At 39.0% G+C, this 21,931-nt stretch overlaps 2 protein-coding genes across 7 annotated transcripts in view; one reads left to right on the plus strand and one right to left on the minus strand.

Annotated features, from left to right (window-relative positions):
* Positions 1-9,034, plus strand: part of ZNF43 (zinc finger protein 43) — a 39,235-nt gene extending 30,201 nt beyond the window's left edge. For all 6 annotated transcript variants that reach the window (XM_073016732.1, XM_037995097.2, XM_073016734.1 and 3 more), the window contains one exon: positions 6,065-9,034. In XM_073016732.1, the coding sequence (XP_072872833.1) occupies positions 6,065-8,253 (2,189 nt within the window). In that variant the 3' untranslated portion in view covers positions 8,254-9,034. The remainder of the gene's footprint in view (positions 1-6,064) is intronic.
* Positions 1-21,931, minus strand: part of LOC103234264 (uncharacterized) — a 322,907-nt gene that overhangs the window by 68,877 nt on the left and 232,099 nt on the right. The gene's annotated exons all lie outside the window — the stretch shown is intronic.

The raw sequence follows: 21,931 nt of genomic DNA on the forward strand, positions 1-21,931 counted from the left end.
GTTTTCCTGGAGTCATAGTGATTCCATAGTCTCCTTTGAATCCTTTCTTGAAATTCTTTAACATAGTCCCTAATGGGGTGGGCTTACTTTGTGCCTGATCCATGTTTTCTCAAGACAAAATATCATGCTCACACCACACACTCACCATAAAACAAAGAACGGGTAAAGAGGGCACACACACACACCCCTTTACAGTTTGTACCAAACTAAAAGCGAAACCAAAACTAGAGTATCCAGAAATTCAAGCCAAGTCAGAACTAAAGCCGAAGTATCACGCAATTCAAGTCAAGTCAAAACCAGAACAAAAGTGCCAATGCAGGCACGCTGTGGGTGATCAGGCCATGCTTCCACTCAGGTGGAGTGGACAAGTTCCAAAGACTAGTCTTACCAAGTTTCAGATGTCCGGATTCCAAGTGCCAGTTCCTTCCTGGCGTTCAGCCACTGTGTTAATCCTCCACAGGGGCCTGCTACGCACTGCTCTGGCGAGGCGTTCCACCGGGGCAATTGCCTACCCGGGAGCACTCTTTGGATCGTGTCACTCAGGCTGGCTGGACCCCCCGCAGGGATGCTCCACAGGGCAGGCCTAAGCCGCCTAAGGGGCTTTCTTGGCCGTCCATCAGTCACCTTACTTCACAGTCAGGGAACCAAGAGATGTAGCAGGATGAGCCACAGACAAAACCCCTCAGACACCGAGTTTAGAAGGAAGGGCTTTATTCAGCTGGGAGCATCAGGAAGCTACCATCTTAAAATCCGAGCTCCCCGAGTGCACAGTTTCTGTCCCTTTTAAGGGCTCACAACACTAAAGATTTCACATGAAAGGGTCGTGATTGGTTGAGTAATCTAGGGGGTATGTGACAGGTGCTTCATGCACCGATAGTCAGAGTGAAACAGAACAGAGCAGGGAGTTTCACAATGCTTTTCCATACAATGTCTGGAATCTATGGATAACATCGGTTGCTAAGTCATGAGTTGATTTTTAACTACTAGGTTTAGGCCAGGCAGGCCCAGGCCTGATTTTGGGTCTGGTTTTGGGTCTGGTGCCTGGTGCCAGGCTGACTGCCTTTGGTTTCACCTCCTTGTTTTTTTTCTTAAAATAGGTACTGAGTATAAAACAATATAAAATGGTGTGAGAGGGTCTCTCTCTTCCCTCAAAATCACTGGCCGGGCACCGTGGGTCACACCTGCAATCCTAGCACTTTGAGAGGCTGAGGCAGGCGGATCACAAGGTCAGGAGATGAGACCCTCCTGGCTACAAAAAATTAGCCGAACACGGTGGTGTGTGCCTATAGTCCCAGCTACTCGGAAGGCTGAAGCAGGAGAATCACTTAAACCTGGGAAGTGGAGGTTGCAGTGAGCCAGATCGCGCTGCTGCTCTCCAGCCTGGGAAACAGAACAAGACTCCATCTCAAAAAAAAAAAAAAAAAAAAAGATCAATCACCAAATGTCTATCACAATCATATTTTTTATGTGTGTGTGTGTGTGTGTGTGTGTGTGTGTGTGTCTGTGTGTGTTTATAAATATGACCCCAATTTTGGTTAAAGCTTATCTTGTATAATTTTTCAGCTAATTTTTAATGGTTGTTTTATCTTCTCTAAGCAAGTAATCATGGAAATAGTCTATTTTCACCATGTGTTTAATGATGAAAATATATTTTCTTTGTATGAAAGAAACACTTTTGTAATTTGAAGGTAGTTTTTAAAAAGGTTTATAATGCTGTATTTTTTTCATTTTTTTTTTTTTTTAATGTTAGTGTTGTAAAAACACGTAACATAAAATTTACCAACTTAAATCTATTGAAGTGTACGCTTCAGACATGGTGGTGACTCACATCTGCAATCCCAGGATTTTGGGAGGCCAAGACAGGTGGATTGATTGAGGCCAAAGTATGAGACTGGTCTGGGCAACACATGGAGATTCCGTCTGTACAAATAATTTTTAAAAATAGCCAGGCATGGTGGTGTACACCCATGGTACAAGCTTTTTGGGAGATTGAGGGGGAGGGATTACATGAGCTTTGAAGTTAGAGTCTACAGTGAGCCATAATTGCACCACTGTACTTCAGCTTGGGTAACAAAGTGAGACCCTGTCTTTTAAAAAAAACAACAACAACTGTACATTTCAGAGATGATAAAAATATATACATTGTTATTCAGAAAACTTCTAAAAATTGTACACATGTGAAACTGAATACACATTAAGTAACAAGTGCTCATTTTGCCGTTTTCAGCCCTTGACAAACACCCTTTTACTTGCTGATTTTATGAGTGTGACTACTTAAGATACCTCAGCTAAGTTGAGTCATATGGTATCCATAATTTCGTTACTTGCTAATTTCTGGTGACATAATATTCTCAAAATTTATCTTAAAATGATGCAAGATTTTCTATATGAAGGCTGAATAATATTACATTGTAGGTATATGTTACATTTTTTGATGTATTTATAAATCAAGGGACATCTAAGTTTCTTCAACCTTTTGGCTTTTGTGCATACTGATACAAAAAATATGGATGTTCATATATGTTACTCAGGTCCTGCATTTTCTGTTATGAATATAGAGTCATAAATGAGATTTTTTTGTATTGGATAATTTCATTTTTAATTCTTTGAGAAACATTTATAATTTTTTTTTTTTTTTTTTTTTTGAGACAAAGTTTTGCTCTCGTTGCCCAGGCTGGAGTCAATGGCGTGATCTCGGTTCACTGCAACCTCTGCCCCCCAGGTTCAAGCGATTCTTCTGCCTCAGCTCTCTGAGTAGCTGGGATTACAGGCATGGGCCACCATGCCTGGCTAATTTTGTATTTTTAGTAGAGATGGAGTTATTCCATGTTGATCAGGCTAGTCTCGAACTTCCGACCTCAGGTGATCTGCCGGCCTCGACCTCCTTGTTTTCCACCAACAGTCAACATAGGGTTTTTTTTAAAATTGGTAATTTATTATTATTATTATTATTATTATTATTATTATTTTTGAGATAGAGTCTCGCTCTGTCACCTAGACTGAAGTGCAGTGATTTGTTCTTGTGTGCCAGGTTCAAACAGTTCTCCTGCCTCAGCCTCAGGAGTAGCTGAGATTACAGGCACCCACCACTATGTCTGGCTAATTTTTGTCTTTTTAGTAGAGATGGGGTTTTGCCCTGTTGGCCAGACTGATCTCGAACTGACCTATGGTGATTCACCTGTCTCAACCTCCCAAAGCACTGGGATTAAAGATGTGAGCCACTGTACCTGGCTGGTTTTATTTTTATTGCATCATCAACAGAGTTTGTGTTTTTATAAAATTTATAGTAGCCATTCTAAATGGGTGTGAGGTGAATTTGTTTTTCATTGTGATTTTTATGCATTTCTCTACAAATTGTAATTTTGTGTCTTTTTAAATGCTTCTTCCCATTTGTGTATATTTTTGGTAAAAGTTTAGTTCAGTTATTTGTCCATTTCCAAATCAGATTATTCAACTTTATTGTCAGTTTTAAAAGTGGTTTATATATTATGAATATTAATACCACATGTGATTTACAAATACTTTCACTCATTTTCTAGGAGGCATTGTCTCTCTATTGAATATTTTCTTTGATGTACACAAATTTTGAGGTATAGTGTAGTTAAATTTTTCTGTTCTTTGTTGTTCATGCATTTAAGGTTGTATCTAAGAAAATGGTGCCAAGACCAGTGTCGTGTCTTTTTTCCATATTTCTTTTTAAAAGATTTGTTAGTTCCTTTTTTCTGTCTTACGTGTTTTGTTTAAAATGTTTTTATATATACTTCAAGGAAATCAACTTTATTTTATTAGTGTTGGTATCCACGTTTCAACATCATTTTTTGAAGGTATTTTTTTTCTATTGTTTGCTCATGACAACTTTGTAGAAGATCATTTGATCATATACAGAAGGGTTCATTTTAGGGTTCTTTATTCTGTTCTTTCATCTACTTATCTGTCTTTGTGTCAGTACTACATTGTTATTGTAGCTTTTAATATGTTTTGAAATCAGAAAGTATAATGCCTCTTTATTGTTTCATAATTGCTTGGCTATAGTTTTTTTTTTTTTTTTTTTTAAGAGATAGAGATCTCGCTCTGTCACCCAGGCTGGAGTGCAGTGGCACGATTGTGGCTCACTGAAACATCTGCCTCCCGGGTTCTAGCAATTCACCTGCCTCAGCCTCCCAAGTAGCTGGGATTGCAAGCACACACTGCCACGCCCAGCTAATTTTTTTGTATTTTTGGTAGAGACAGGGTTTCACCGTGTTACCCAGGCTGGTCTCAAACTCCTGAGCTCAACAGGCAATCCACCCGCCTTGGCCTCCCAAAGTGCTAGGATAACAAACGTGAGCCACCATGCCTGGCTTGGCTATAGTTTTTAATCAAATTTTAAAATTGTGAAGAATATTTCTGTGAAAAATTGTACTATTGAATTTTATGTAGAGATTATATTGAATTAGTTCACCACTGTAGCTTGTATTGATAACTTTGGAAAAGTTAAATTCTTTGGTCCTTGAGCAAGAATATGTTGAAGAGTGTTTTATTTTCATGTATTTTTGGATTTGCCAATTTTGCTTTTAATTCCTAGTTTTATGCAATTTTGGTCAAAAATCGCAGTGTATAATTTTGGTCTTCTTAAATTTATTTGTCACTGTTGTTGTTGTTTTGAGACAGGATCTTACTCTTGCCCAGGCTGGAGTACAGTGACATGATTTTGGCCCACTGTAGCCTCAACCTCCTTGGCTCAAGTCAGCCTCAGCCCCTCAAGTAGCTGGGTGTACAGACATGCACTACCATCCCTGGCTAATTTTTTTTTTTTTTTTTTTTTTTGAGGTGAAGTCTCGCTCTGTTGCCCAGGCTGGAGTGCAGTGGCGCGATGATCTCGGCTCACTGCACGCTCCACCTCCCAGGTTCACGTCATTCTCCTGCCTCAGCCTCCTGAGTAGCTGGGACTACAGGCACCTGCCACCACATCCGGCTAATTTTTTTTTGTATTTTAGTAGAGGCGGGGTTTCACCGTGTTAGCCAGGATGGTCTTGATCTCCTGACCTCGTGATCTGCCTGTCTCAGCCTCCCAAAGTGTTGGGATTACAGGCGTGAGCCACCGCGCCCGGCAAATTTTTTATTATTATTTGTAGAGACAGAGTCTCATTGTGTTTCCCTGGCTGGTCTCAAACTTCTGGCCTCAAGCAATCCTCCTACTTTTGTTTCCCAAGTTTTAGGATTATGGGCATAAGCAACTGCACGCAGTTTATCCTAGCAGAATACACAAGGTGCAAAGAAGAATATTGTATGTTCTCTTGCTTTTTACTGGAAAGGTTTATATGAGTCTGTTAAGTCTACTTTGTCTGTGATATGGTTTGGATGTCCATGTTTCCAAACCTCATGCTGCAATGTAATCTTCAGTGTTGGATGTGGGACCTGGAAAGAGGTATTTTTGTCATGGAAGTGAATTCCTCATGAATGACTTGGCACCATCGTCTTGGTAATAAGAAAGTTTACACTCTGTTAATTCAAGAGAGAGCTGGTTCATTGAAAGAACCTGGCTCCTTCACCTCACACCTTCTCTGTTACCATGTGATATTTCCAGTTACTCTTTGCCTTCCACCATAACAGTAAGCTTCCTGAGACCCTCACCAGAAACAGATGCTGGTACACACTTCTTTGTAGTACAGTCTGCCAAATTGTGAGCAAAATAAGCCTTTTTTCTTTATAAATTATCCACTCTCAGGTATTCCCCTATATGCAAAATAATTGGAGTTGGCAATTTACTTCTAAAGGCACTATGTTATGTTGGAGAGCAGAAAAGGCCGTGTTGGGTAAATGTAACCAATTATCTTTTCCTTCTATGTGGCTCTTTGCATTGGGCTCACGTGGGGCACTGCACACACTTATTTATAAATTTTTTGCTGATGCATTTTGATCAGTATGTTTTTGTTACATTTGTATCTCTATAAATAAATTAGGGCCTGTGGCATTTTTCTATGATGTCTTGCTTGTATAACTTGTGTGATTTTATATGTTAGATAAAGTATATTTATCTCTGAGTCTAGCAAGTGGAATAATTTGTTATTTTCATTTTTTTCAGTTATGTGTTCTCATGTTGCCCAAGACTTTTGGCCAGAGCAGCATATAAAACATCCTTTCCAAAAAGTGACACTGAGAAGATATAAAAACTGTGGACATAAAAATGTACATTTAAAAAAAGACTGTAAAAGTGTGGATGAGTGTAAGGTGCGCAGAGGAGGTTATAATGGATTTAACCAATGTTTGCCAGCTACCCAGAGCAACATATTTCTGTTTGACAAATGTGTGAAAACCTTTCATGAATTTTCAAATTCAAACAGACATAAGATAAGCCATACTGAAAAAAAACTTTTCAAATGCAAAGAATGTGACAAATCATTTTGCATGCTTTCACAGCTAACTCAACATAAAATAATTCATACCAGAGTGAATTTCTGCAAATGTGAAAAATTTGGAAAAGCTTTTAACTGGCCTTCAATCATCACTAAACGTAAGAGAATTAATACTGGAGAGAAACCCTATACATGTGAAGAATGTGGCAAAGTCTTTAACTGGTCCTCACACCTTACTACACATAAAAAAATTTATACTAGATACAAACTCTACAAATGTGAAGAATGTGGCAAAGCTTTTAACAAGTCCTCAATCCTTACTACTCATAAGATAATTCGCACTGGAAAGAAGTTCTACAAATGTAAAGAATGTGCCAAAGCTTTTAACCAATCCTCAAACCTTAGTGAACATAAGAAAATTCATCCTAGGGAGAGACCTTACAAATGTGAAGAATGTGGGAAAGCCTTTAATTGGCCCTCAACTCTTACTAAACATAAGAGAATTCATACTGGAGAGAAACCCTACACATGTGAAGAATGTGGCAAAGCCTTTAACCAGTTCTCAAACCTTACTACACATAAAAGAATCCATACTGCAGAGAAATTCTACAAATGTACAGAATGTGGTGAAGCTTTTAGCCGCTCCTCAAACCTTACTAAACATAAGAAAATTCATACTGAAAAGAAACCCTACAAATGTGAAGAATGTGGCAAAGCTTTTAAGTGGTCCTCAAAGCTTACTGAACATAAGTTAACTCATACAGGAGAGAAACCCTACAAATGTGAAGAATGTGGGAAAGCCTTTAACTGGCCCTCAACCCTTACTAAACATAACAGAATTCATACTGGAGAGAAGCCCTACAAATGTGAAGTATGTGGCAAAGCCTTTAACCAGTTCTCAAACCTTACTACACATAAGAGAATTCATACTGCAGAGAAACCCTACAAATGTGAAGAATGTGGCAAAGCTTTTAGCCGGTCCTCAAACCTTAGTAAACATAGGAAAATTCACATTGAAAAGAAACCCTACAAATGTGAAGAATGTGGCAAAGCTTTTAAGTGGTCCTCAAAGCTTACTGAACATAAGATAACTCATAGTGGAGAGAAACCCTACAAATGTGAAGAATGTGGCAAAGCTTTTAACCATTTCTCAATCCTTACCAAACATAAGAGGATTCATACTGGAGAGAAACCCTACAAGTGTGAAGAATGTGGCAAAGCTTTTACCCAATCCTCAAACCTTACTACACATAAGAAAATTCATACTGGAGAGAAATTCTACAAATGCGAAGAATGTGGCAAAGCTTTTACCCAATCTTCAAACCTTACTACACATAAAAAAATTCATACTGGAGGAAAACCCTACAAATGTGAAGAATGTGGTAAAGCTTTTAACCAGTTCTCAACTCTTACTAAACATAAGATAATTCACACTGAGGAGAAACCCTACAAATGTGAAAAATGTGGCAAAGCCTTTAAGTGGTCTTCAACCCTTACTAAACATAAGATAATTCATACTGGAGAGAAACCCTACAAATGTGAAGAATGTGGCAAAGCTTTTAAACTGTCTTCAACCCTTTCTACACATAAGATTATTCATACTGGAGAGAAACCCTACAAATGTGAAAAGTGTGGCAAAGCTTTTAACCGATCCTCAAACCTTATTGAACATAAGAAAATTCATACTGGAAAGCAACCCTACAAATGTGAAGAATGTGGCAAAGCATTTAACTATTCCTCACACCTTAATACACACAAGAGAATTCATACTAAAGAACAACCCTACAAATGTAAAGAATGTGGCAAAGCTTTCAACCAATATTCAAACCTTACTACACATAACAAAATTCATACTGGAGAGAAACTCTACAAACCTGAAGATGTGACAGTGATTTTGACAACACCTCAAACTTTTTAAAACATAAAATTAATTATACTGGTGAGAAACTCTAGAAATGTAAAGAATGTGACAAAGCCTCTACATGGTTGTCACACTTGATTGTAGGTAAGATAATTTATATTGGAGTAAACTTCTACAAGTATGAAGAATGTGGCAGAACTTTTAATTAATGCTCATACCTTATTGCACAGGAAATAATTTTTACTTGGGAAAAGGTGTATACACAAAGATTGTGGAAAAGCCATTAATATCTGCTCATATCTTACTCAACATCAGAGAGTCGGTACTTAATAAAACCATTATAGATGCAAGTAGTGTCAAAAGATCTTTCAGAAAATATAAGCCTTTAAAGTGAAGAAGAGAATTCATTCTGAAGACAAACATTACAAATAACAAAGAGGGTTGTAGTATACCATTACGTGTATCACAGATCTTATTGTACACATTTTGTACTAAAGAAAACCCTGAAGCAGTTGCTCATATATTGTTCAACATCAGAAAATTTATATTGGAAAAACCTGGAAAATGTAATAAATTTGTAAAAACAGTTTTGAAAAACTACAGCTTATAAAACATGAGGGTCTATAGTACTTGGTTGATAGTACAAAGTTTGTTCAACATCAGGGAATTTATATTGCAGAGAAACCCTACAAATGTAATCAGTTTGGAAAAACATTTTTTCAAAAACCACAGCACAGAAAACACCAGAGGGTTCATACTAAAATATATTTTTGCAGATGCAGTAAATATGAAAAAAATTTAATCCTAAATTAAGTTTGTGTAAACATCTGAGAATTCACAGTGGAAATATCTAAGGCATGGACACTTCAGATGTTACACTAAATCAGTGCTAAGTACAGAAAACAACCCAAAATAAAACTTGGTGGATAAATTGTATATAACATTTAAAAAGTAGAAAATTTTCAGAGTTATAACTACATTTAAAGTATACTTTTATCTTGAGAAAATTACTGATTTTTGAATTAGTGAATAATGACGTAATTAAACTCTCAAATAACTATGCTCTTCTTTCATTCCTGCTATATTCACATGTGAAAGCATGTGACCAATTGTTGCTGCATCAAAGATATGAGAGATTCTTTTATTAGGTGGGCATTATTTAAAACATTTTTTTATGGAACACTAAGGATACTAAAATGTAAGATGTAGCCAGGCATGGTGGCTCACACCTGTAATCCCAGCACTTTGGGAGGCTGCGGCCGGTGGATCACCTGAGGTCAGGAGCTTGAGACCAACCTGACCAACATGGTGAAACCCTGTCTCTACTAAAAATACAAAAATTTGCCAGGCACCTATAACCCCAGCTAATTCAAAGGCTGAAGCAGGAGAATCCCTTGAACCTGGAAAGTGGAGGCCTCAGTGAGCCGAAATCATACCTACCGTTGCACTCCAACCTGGGCAACAAAAGTCAAACTCCATCTCAAAAAAAAAATGTAAGATTCATGAATTTTCATTCCTGCTATATTCACATGTGAAAGCATGTGATTCAAATTACATTTCAGTAATGAAATTACATTTTCAGTAATTGGAGAGGCACTTTGTGGTTAACTTATAAAGGAGTGATGCAGGAGGTAGGTTTTCAGAGTAATAATCTGCATTATAGTGAGAAAACAAGTTTTTTATTATAGTTAAAATTGATTAAATTAGTAGTAAATCATTTTATTGTAATTTTATGTAATGAAGTATATCTTTTAACATTTTACATGTAAACATAACTTTTTAAGAAATGTGTTAAGACCATTGTGCATTCAATGAAACATTATGCTTCTAACTTTAACCTATTCCACCTTACTCAAGGGTGTATGTAAAAGATGGTAACAATATACTATTTGGTAACAATGGACTAACATTTCTAGTAATCTCCTTCATCAGTGACTTTCAACTGCAAATAAGTTAAAGAATATTTTTTGTATAGGTTAAATATTCTTGTCTTATTTAAACTTACTGTTCTTAATTTCTGTGGATACATAGTATGATTTTAATTACCTTATTATTTGTGCTATTCATAATTTTTTTGTTTGGTTGCTTTTTGGTTTTTTTTTTTTGGAGACAGAGTCTCGCTCTGTCACCCAGGCTGGAGTACAGTGGCATGATCTTGGCTCACTGCAACCTCCACTTCCCTGGTTCAAGTGATTCTCCTACCTCTGCCTCCCAAATAGTTGGGATTACAGGCATCCGCCACCACACCAGGCTAATTTTTGTATTTTAGTAGAGATGGGGTTTCACCATGTTGACCAGGATGGTCTTGATCTTCCGACCTCGTGATCTGCCTGCCTCGGCCTCCCAGAGTGCTAGGACCACAGGCATGAGCCACTGTGCCCAGCCAAATGTGTATATATTTATGCAATATATGACATGTTTTGATACAGGCATATAATATGTATTAGTCACATCAGGATAAATAAAGTATCCATTACCTTCAGCATTTATCATTTGTATTACAAGCCAATTCTACACTTTTCATTATTTTAATGTATAATTAAATTGTTATTGACTACAGGGTCATTTTAATTATAAAAATTATATAGAGTATAAATAAAATCCATACATTTCTGAGTCATGAATAAACATTGTTATATATTTTTCCTTGAATATGTGGCTGCTCTGCCTGAAACACAGAGTTTTAGTTTTGACTTACGTAGAGTTAAATATACACATACATCACTCTAAAGATAAACCTTAGGTGTAAGAAAACTGTGGAGTAAGTAACTGTTCTTGTGAGTATGAGTTTGTACCTATTTTTGGAAGAAAAAAATCAATATTGAAGCAAGACAAGTAATTTTAATAAGGTGACTGATTTACTAGAAAACTAAAAACCTCAAAAATGCTGAAAGGGAATCTATACTGTCTGCTTTCTATTGAATTCATTACTGTAGGATTTTATGGCTTATGGTTCAGAATCTCCCCATGCAAACTTTTTTTTTTTTTAACTTGCTTGGTACTCATGCTAAACCCATAACTTTCTTTTTTATTATTTTTTCTTTTATAGTTTATGAGGTATTCATTATGTAAGCTCACCAGGGATTATAAGAATGATTTTTATGAAATTTAGTTGTGCACACAAAATTTTTAGGTGGAATTCCACAATTAGTGTTTTAAGTTACATTTAGTTAGGACATTCGATTTTGTTTATTTAATTGGAGACTTCTATATAAACCTACTTTAGTTATTTCACTTTCTGTAATTGACATATGTAAATTTATTGAGCTAATAATAGGTAAATACTAGGGAGGCTTTATATGTTCTGAAGTTTTTTTGTTCTGTTTTGTTTTGAAACAGAGTCTCGCTCTGTCGCCCAGGCTGGAGTGCAGTGGCATGATCTTGGCTCACTGCAACCTCCACCTCCCAGGTTCAAGCAATTCTCCTGCCTCAGCCTCCTGAGTAGCTGGGACTATAGGCACACACCATCACGCCCAGTTAATTTTCCTTTTTGTATTTTTAGTAGAGAAAAGGTTTCACTGTATTAGTCAGGATGGTCTCCATCTCCTGAAGTGTGATGTGCCCGCCTCAGCCTCTCAAAGTGTTAGGATTACAGGCGTGAGCCACTGCACCTGGCCTTTTCAGGATGTTTCTATACATAAATGTAGCAAACAAGCATGACAGTGCTTGCTGTGTAACAGATTGTCCATAATAAACCAAAAATATTTTTGCTGGAGTTAGTTTGTAACTTCAAGTCAGAGATAGAAAATATCAGTGATGATGAAATAACATTGATTATTCATGTGGAGAGGACATTTTCCCCGTCTTTAGTAAAAATACAAAAATTAGCTGATCGTGATGGTATTTGTCTGTAATCCCAGCTACTCGGGAGGCTGAAGCAGGAGAATCACTTGAACCTGGGAGGCAGAAGTTGCAGTGAGCCGAGATCATGCCATTGCACTCCAGCCTGGGCGACAGAGTGAGACTCCGTCTCAAAACAAAAAACTGGTTTTGTAAGCATCCTCAAAGAAATCTACACCTGTTTCCCAAATACTTGCAATTCAAAATTAAATTTCACAATCTTTTCACAAGAGTAGGTAGACAGCTTTTTTCTTCGAAGTGAGACCTGTACTATAAGGTCTTGATTCTAGCAGATCTGGCAGGTCTACCTACAAACCTGCATGCAGGGCTGTGTGAGTGGCCGCTAGGGCACACTGGTGGGCTGAGAAGGGCCATGGAGACATTTATGATCACCAGATGCCTTCAAAGCTGCATTATCCAAATGCTAGGCTTCACTTCCTAATGAGTTCTAGCAGACTAGTGTTTCCACCAGTCCCTGACCCATGTCTTTTGAATCTCCCTTGCCCAGGGTCCTCACAGCTGTCCACTATGTATGTCTCAGTCTTTGCTGATAGAGGCCACCTAAAATGAGAGCAGAATAGACCTCAGAAAAAGCACCTAACAACCCTACTGTAAGTATTTCAAAGAAAACCAGCTAATTCAGATTTTCTCCAAGGCTTGTCTATTGCAGCTTACTGTTCCTGAGAATGCTTTCTAAGCAGCAATAGATTTGAGAATGTTTTTAGCTACTACTGTTTGTTTTCCTTCTAAGGTCCCACATTAACCAAAACCAAAATGAAACCAAAAATCTTCAAGTGTATAGCTTTTGTATATATGCCTAGCTGGCTAGCAGTAAAATTTGCACATTATATTGAATCTTGAATGATCTTCAGTGCTTACCAAGATGGCTCTTGGCATCAAACCCCAAAGGCTTTTTTTTTTTTTTTTGCTCTTCCGTTCTTTTTCCAACGTCAAAACGTTGACGTTAAAATACATCAAACTACAGAGGGAAAAAAAATCTTAAGTCTTCTAAAAATTATTTCATTTAGAAATCTGACGGAGGGTTGGCAGAGGGTCACCAGAATTCAAAAGAGGTTGAGTTTAATCCTCCAGCCCAGCCGTCCACATTTAGAAGTGACAACATTCATGAACTAAGTCAATATAATTTGCACAGATCTTACCCAACAAACACTAAACTGCAAAAACAAACACTTGCATTTAGACTTATTCTTCTGAGATAGAGTCTTGCTCTGTCGCCAGGCTGGAATGCAGTGGCACGATCTTGGTTCACTGCAACCTCTGCCTCCCAGGTTCAAGCAATTCTTCTGCCTCAGCCTCCTGGGCAGCTGGAACTACAGGCGCGTGCCACCACACCCAGCTAATTTTTTGTATTTTTAGTAGAGGCGGGGTTTCACCATGTTGGCCAGGATGGTCTCAATTTCTTGACCTCGTGATCCGCCCACCTCAGCCTCCCAAAGTGCTGACATTACAGGCGTGAGCCTCCATGCCTGGCCTGCATTTAAACTTTTCTAAAATGTCAAATTCGCATATTCTTTCCTCAGTGTAAAGTTTTTAAAAGCTTTAATCTGCCTTTATTAATTACCCTTTCAAAAATATATTTAAATGCTAGGAAAAGTTAACTTTATTCTCTACTCACAAATTTCTTTTTACAGATAAATGTGGTTATATACATTGTTTAAAAACACTTTTCTACTAATGACACTTCATGTGTAGATCTACACAAATGCTGTTTTTATTCTTCTGGGAATAAAAAGAGCTGTGCCAAGAACTAATGGAAGGATAAAAATATCTTTGCGGCTGGGTGCGGTGGCTCACGCTGGTAATCCCAGCACTTTGGGAAGTTGAGGCTGGCGGATCATGAGGTCAAGAGATGGAGACCATCTTGGCCAACATGGTGAAACCCCGTCTCTCCTAAAAATACAAAAATTAGCTGGGTGTGGTGGTGCACACCTGTAGTCTCAGCTGCTCTGGAGGCTCAGGGAGGAGAATCGCTTGAACCCTGGAGGCTGATGTTGCAGTGAGTAGAGATCGCCTCACTGCACTCCAGCCTGGTGACAGAGTGAGACTCAGTCTCAAAAAAATTTTTTTTTTTTTTTGCAATTTTTCCCTACTTGCTCAGCCATTTTTTGTTTGTTTGGGGTCTGGTGTTTGTTCTTTTCCCTCCATTTTGTCTTTTTTGAGACAGTGCACTGGTAGAAATTGGCACTGATGGGCCAGGCATGGTGGCTCATATCTGTAACAGCACTTTGGGAGGCCAAGGCAGGCAGATAACTTGAAGTCAGGAGTTTGAGACCAACCTGACCAACATTGTGAAACCCTGCCTCTACTAAAAATACAAAAACTAGCTGGGCGTGGTGGCATGTGCCTGTAATCCCAGTTACTCGGGAGGCTGAGGCAGGAGAATCCCTTGAACCCAGGAGGTGGAGATTGCAGTGGCTGAGATTGCGCCACTGCACTCTAGCCTTGGTGACAGAGCAAGACTCCATCTCAAAAGAAAAAAAAAAGTAAAAAGAAACTAGCACTTATGGTTGGCTAACCTTTACTCTTCTTTGGAGCAGTGGAGAATTTTTAGCCCCCTGTCGAGGCAAATGTTGAAAAGTCTGACCTTGTTCTCAGGTGCTCCAACTTCTTATTTACAGTGGACCTGCCATGCCTGTGAAAGCCCATGGGCCAGGACATAAGGTAGACTTTACTGCAAAGCACAGGGAGCACTTCATTCCTCACCCTTTTGCTTGTGCAGAATGTGCTTGCAGCACCTGGAGAACAGGATGGTCCACACGATCCGGAAGAAGTGCTTAACAACAGATGCAGTGCTGTGAAGATTAAGTCCAGGGTCAGAAACTAGAACCAGTAGGCCAAGCAGATGACACCCTCTAAAAGAAGGGCCTAGGCTAGGCTGCTGGCCACCGAGGCTGGGTTGAAATGCTGGGACACGTTGGAGATGGTAAGTCCAAGAACATCCAAAAGCTCTTACTAGACGTTCCACAATGTCTGTAGAAACACATCTACTCCCAACACAAACCTCTTCGTGAGCCAGGTCAAGATCTTTTGAGCAGCAGATACTGCCTTTTCACAACAGGCTATGGATGCTCCAGCAAAAGGTGTTGACTATGCTAGTGTGGCTGTTCTCAGTTCCCGAGTGACCCCATGTTTCCTGCACTCCTGAGGCCAACAGCTTAAGCAGTAGCAGTAGCAGCAGCAGGCGAGGCCAGCTCAGGCCTGGCACGTGAGGTCTGCCTGAGGTGCATGTGACCATGCCAGCAGGGGGGATGTGATGTCATGGTGCAGGGCGAGGGCTGCACACAAGGCTGGGTTGTCATGGGCTCAGCAGGAGCAGCACTGAAATGATCAAGGGCTGCACACCACACCTTTGTCTGCTACTGCTGCCACCACCTATAATTTGTAGGTAAACACCTTTTAGGAGGCACATGTAATCATTTAGAAAGATAAAAATTCCCTCCTGCTACTTTTTTTTCTCCTTTTCGCATGCCAGACTTTTAGCTAACATCTACAAACCTATTAGTTGGCAGTCATATAAATTTTACTTTAATTAGAATGCTTTCAAAATTACTTAATGAGTTATTTAAGTATAAAATAAAATCTTAACTACTGTATCAACAAAAGAAAATCAAGCTCATATTACAATTAAAGTGAAGAAAGTTGATGGGCTGCATATATTGATTGGTAAAAGTTTAATACCAAAAGTTTTGCAGGCAATAGAATATCCTGATTACCCAGAGCAGGTAGAGCAGGTAGTCAAATAGTGATGAGTGGGGTAGGGTAGAGGCTCTGGGAATGTGCCCCAGGAATGTCAGGTGATTATCAGGTGGTCATCTCAGGATTTATAAGTGATCTCAGCTGGTGACAAGTAGGGGAACCCTCCTAACAAATAGAAAACATTTTGAGCTCTTGGGCAACGACTTAATAAAAATCTCACAAATTTAGCAAGACCATCCAAGCATGGACAGTGAGAGGCAAAATAGTGGAGTTTAACCGATATATGCCTTTCTCTGGAGGTGCTCAACTGGTAAAGAAAAATATCTCCAATAGAGAAAGCATAGAACCTCAGAACACTCATGAAGCATGCAGACGACTTCCCTACTGCTGGCAAGTACCACACGAGTAACAGTGAGGTATTAATCACCCCCAAAGGGGCCAGGGGAGGAGTCCATAAAACTAGAAAATAGGTGAATGTGTAAGAACCTGGAGCCAAGGGCCAGGTAGGGCACTTGATCTCTAAGTCACCCGTTTGGTCCCTTTCCAAAGGTACTTTGCTTTCTTTCAATAAAGTCCAAGTTTTGCTTCAAATTTGCTTTTTGTCTCTTGGCTAGATACTTTCTTTTGAGAAGACAAAAACCAAAATCACTGCCAACCTGTGCGGACTGCCATTGGTAACACAGTGAGAAATGATTTATATTTTATTGCTGGTAATGTATTAGTTATTAACTTCTCCATAATAAATAGAATTTCACATGTAAGAGTCTAATTATTATATGAAGCTTTTCATGTTTTCAGAAATAATTGTCAATTTTTCTCCAAGAATTAACAATTAACAGTCATCAACATTGCTGTGTTTATATCTCCTAAAATTATTAGATGTGAATAAATTTTTATAAACAAAATATTCTGGGGTGGAATGTTTTATCTTTTGCAGCTCATGCATCAACATATCCCAAAAGAACCGTGAATTTGGGAACTGCAAGAACTGAGGCCAGATTTGTTTACCGTGGAAAATTTGGAGTGTTTTCCATTGCTGACTCCATCATCCTTTAACCTTCTGTTGAAGGACCAGTGAGAACCTGTTAATTTCTTTCTTTTTTCTTTTTTCTTTTTTTTTTTTTTTTTTTTTTGAGACAGAGTCTCACTCTGTTTCCCAGGCTGGAGTGCAGTTGAATGATCTCAGCTCACTGCAACCTCCACTTCCTGAGTTCAAGCAATTCTCCTGCCTCAGCTTCCCAAGCAGCTGGTAACAGGTGTGTGCCACCACGCCCAGTTAATTTTTGTGTTTTTAGTAGAGACGGGGTTTCACCATATTGGCCAGGCTGGCCTCGAACTCCTGACCTGGTGATCCACCCACCACGGCCTCCCAAAATGCTAGGATTATAGATGTTAGCCACCATGCCTGGCCAGAATCTGTTAATTTCAAGCTGCAAAAGCCTTATTATTTTAGGGTTAGCATTAAAAATGAGGAATGGGCAATTTTCTTGTATTCTTTGTATGTAAGCGATAGTAAATAGATACTGAAACAAAGTGAAATGTTAATGGTGACTATTCGGAGCACCTGCTCTATTTTCTCTGGATTCCCTGATATTTCTGAAATTTTTTAAGATAGTTTTGATCAGTGGTTAGTACTACCTTGCCAGAAATGTGCTCAGTTAAGAGATAAGTAAATGAGTTGGCTAAAAGCACAATTACTAAGTAGTGAGGTCTCAGCTGGATCATTACTGATTCCATTTTCTCTCTTCAGATATTTTCAAGGCTTCATACTGTGTTGCAATGTAACACTAAGAACATATAATTTGAAAACAACTTGTTTTTCATTTGTTTCTAGAAGTTATACTTCAATATTGGAGCAAGGTACAACAATTTGAAGGACATTATTAGCCAATTTAATCTGAATTTGGCTAGAAACACCTACAAAGTTCTAGGTATGGGGTCCAATTGATATGCACATTTAGATTGCAAACATGTACAAACAAAGAAGATAGCAGCTGTTTGGATCAAATAAGAGTTTAACTGGGTTTGAACGCTGTTAAAAGCCATAAAGGTCTTTCTTTTTCTTTCTTTTCTTTTCTTTTTCTTTTTTTTTTCTTTGAGACAGAGTCTTGATCTGTTGCCAGGCTGTAGTGCAATGGCGCGATCTCTGCTCACTGCAACATCTGACTCCGTGGTTCAAGCTATTCTCCTGCCTCAGCCTCCCGAGTAGCTGGGATTGCAAGCACGTGCCACCACACCCAGCTAATTTTTGTATTTTTAGTAGACATGGGGTTTCACCATGTTGACCAGGATGGTCTCGATCTCCTGACCTCATGATCCGCCCGTCTCAGCCTCCCAAAGTGCTGGAATTACAGGTGTGAGCCACCATGCCTGGCAAAGGTCTTTCTATGATATAAAAATTTGTGAATATACAGATGACTTTTTGCAGAATCCTAACAAGATCCGTTAATTGAAATATTACATTTTGAAATTTGAGTAAGCTAACAATAACTTAAATAAACAAGGATTCTAGCTTAAGTAATAAAATATCGGGGAAGTAATCTTAAAAATTATTAACTACAAAAAACTAAAGCAAAGGTAATTATTCTATAGACAGTATCATGTATCCTACTTAATAGAATATTTCTATTTGTATATTTCTTCAATTTGAAAACTTTCAAAGATGTCTACACTAAAAAAGCCAGAATAATATCCAGATTTTCTATCCAAAGCTTTTTTGAAGACTTCAAAGATGGGTTGTGTGTTTTCATTTATGTAGCAAAGAAGGAATGAAAAAACGAATTACAAAAAGTAGAACATTTAAAATAATATTAAAATGTTAAAAAGTATTAGAAAACTTTTCAAAATTAATTTGAGCTTTGCCTGCCCGAGGCCACACCTTACCTATTGAAATCAATATTTTCTGTATGTTCATGTGTGTATGACTAAGTTCTTATAGCCTTAGGAAATTTTTGAAATTGCATCAAGAAAAATTGAAAATTATAGGCTTGGAAACTTTAATTCAGCTTAACAAATATTTGCTATATCTGCATAATGTTCATAGCAATATATTCCAGGATTATATTTTCATCAAAATCTAAAAAAATTTTAAGTTGATTTTTTACAGATTAGATTTTGGTTTAGAAATATTAGGTTTAGGTTAGGTGCGTTGGCTTACGCCTGTAATCCCAGCACTTTGGGAGGCTGAGGTGGGCAGATCATGAAGTGGAGACCATCCTGGCTAACAAGATGAAACCCCGTCTCTACTAAAAAATACAAAAAACTAGCCTAGGCCGGGCGCGGTGGCTCAAGCCTGTAATCCCAGCACTTTGGGAGGCCGAGACGGGCGGATCACGAGGTCAGGAGATCGAGACCATCCTGGCTAACACGGTGAAACCCCGTCTCTACTAAAAAATACAAAAAAACTAGTCGGGCGAGGTGGCGGGCGCCTGTAGTCCCAGCTACTTGGGAGGCTGAGGCAGGAGAATGGCGTGAACCCGGGAGGCGGAGCTTGCAGTGAGCCGGGATCGCGCCACTGCACTCCAGCCTGGGTGACAGAGCGAGACTCCGTCTCCAAAAAAAAAAAAAAAAAAAAAAAACAAAAAACTAGCCGGGCAAGGTGGCGGGCCCTGTAGTCCCAGCTACTGGGGAGGCCGAGGCAGGAGAATGGCGTGAACCCGGGAGGCGGAGCTTGCAGTGAGCCGAGATTGCGCCACTGCACTCCAGCCTGGCCAACAGAGTGAGAGTCTGTCTCAAAAAAAAAAAAAAAGAAAGAAAGAAATATTAGGTTTAATACTCTAGGTAAAGATACCTGAAATACTGTAAAACTCAGTGAATAAACATTTTCATTGTCTTCTACTGTGTTCATAGACTTTATAATAAGAGATGTCCCAAATAATATTTGTGGAAATAGACCTAAATGTATTATGTAGTAAATATTGGTATTATGCTAAGAGTCAATAATTTTTTTTTCAAGACGAAGTCTTGCTTTGTTGCCCTGGCTGGAGTCCAGTGGCGCGATCTCAGCTCACTGCAGCCTCTGCCTCCTGGGTTCAAGCGATTCTCCTGCCTCAGTCTCATGGGTAGCTGAGATTACAGGCTTATGCCCCCACGCCCAGATAGTTTTTGTATTTTTAGTAGAGATGGGGTTAGACCAGGCTGGTCTCGAACTCCTGACCTCAGGTGATTTGCCCACCTCAGCCTCCCAAAGTGCTGGGATTACAGATATGAGCCACCTCTCCTGGCCGAATTACAAATTTTTATAAACAATATGATGAAACTAATCCCTAATCTCTACTTTTTAGGTACAGAAACTAGCAGACATATAAAGTAATTTTTCTTTGTTCCCCTCCTTATTAGTCCTTTCAGTTGATGGTAAAAACTGTATTTTCTTTCTTTTTTTTTTTTTTTTTTTGAGAGGGAGTCTCGCTCTGTCGCCCAGGCTGGAGTGCAGTGGCCGGATCTCAGCTCACTGCAAGCTCCGCCTCCCGGGTTCACGCCATTCTCCTGCCTCGGCCTCCGGAGTAGCTGGGACTACAGGGCCCGCCACCTCGCCCGGCTAGTTTTTTGTATTTTTTAGTAGAGACGGGGTTTCACCGTGTTAGCCAGGATGGTCTCGATCTCCTGACCTCGTGATCTGCCCGTCTTGGCCTCCTAAAGTGCTGGGATTACAGGCTTGAGCCACCGCGCCCGGCCTCTGTATTTTCTTTTTTTCTAATTGGCTTGCATGTGAAATCAGGTTTTTCATTGAGAAGCTTATTTTCCTGAGATTTTGTTATACTTGGTTTTAGAGCATCCAGTTTCACAGCATCTGTTATTTTGGGGACCCTCAATTTATTAATTGTTGAGATTTATCCTTGTGAAAATTATTGTTTCAATGAAGGTAATAAATATGAAGAGTTGTTTGTTTGGTTTTTTTTTGGTAAAGTTTAGTTTTTCTCCTTTCAGGTAATTTTTTCCTCATCTATTTGACTTAAACCATATAAACTCTAAAAACTGCCCTTTAATACTGATATATATTTGGAAACCACTTTTCTGTTAACTGCCCTTCCCCACCATTCTAGCAATTCAGAATACTAATAGCATTATTTTTACCTAAACTTGTAGCCAGCGAATGCTGTAAGATGATTAATTAAATATTATTTACTGAACACCCAAGCAGTATACTATGATTTTATTACCTTTTTTATCCTTTCTTTTTTTTTTTTTTTTTTTGAGATGGAGTCTCACTCTGTCACCCTGGCTAGAGTGCAGAGGCGCAATCTGGGCTCACTGCAACCTCCACCCCCCAAGTTCAAGCGATTCTCCTACTTCAGCCTCCTAAGTAGCTGGGATTACAGGCGCAGGCCACCACGCCTGGCTAATTCTTTTGTATTTTTAGTAGAGATGCGGTTTCACCATGTTGGTCAGACTGGTCTCAAACTCCTGACCTCAAATGATCCACCTACCTTGGTCTCCCAAAGTGTTGGGATTATAGGCATGAGCCACCACGCTCGGCCTTTTATTACCTTTTTAATACAAATTTGTTTCTTGAATTAAATAGTTTTTTCACTTTATATTAGTTTGATTTTCTTTTTGCCTATTGCTAAGTTTTGCTAAAATACTACCAGTTAGCTTACACTTGCCCCAAAATTGTTTTTCATTTGTTTATAGCACTTTAAATTATCTCTGGGTTGCATTTTTTCTTTCCCTGCAGATGTCTCTCCTGCAGCCTGCCTTCTTCCTCCTCTGATTTGGTTTCTTTCTGAAGAGTGTAAAGCTGCAACCTGAGCCTCCCCTTCTTACTCCCCAAAATGACTTCCCTGTCTCTGAGTCTCCTGCTGTTTGGTTCTGCTCTTGTTTTGCTTGCTGATTCCACAGACAGTTTGCATCCTGGTGTCCAGAGAGGGTGCATGTTAGGTACATTTTTAAAGATCTTGGATGTCTAAAAATAAATGTATTCTACCTTTTATATTTGATGGTAATATGGTTTGGATATGTGTCCCTGCCAAAATCTCTTGTGAAATTGTAATCCCCAATGTTTAAGGTGGGGCCTGGTAGGAGGTAAATGAGCTATGGAGGCGAATTTCTCCTGGTGCGGTTCTCAAGATAGAGTTATCTCAAGATCTAGTTGTTAGAAATGTGTGGCACCTCCCTCCCCCTACTTTCTTCCTCCTGCTCTGGCCATGTGAAGCATGCCTGCTGCCTCTTCACCTTTTGT

Source organism: Chlorocebus sabaeus, chromosome 6, assembly GCF_047675955.1.
Source record: "Chlorocebus sabaeus isolate Y175 chromosome 6, mChlSab1.0.hap1, whole genome shotgun sequence".
Classification (NCBI taxonomy): Eukaryota; Metazoa; Chordata; class Mammalia; order Primates; family Cercopithecidae; genus Chlorocebus; species Chlorocebus sabaeus.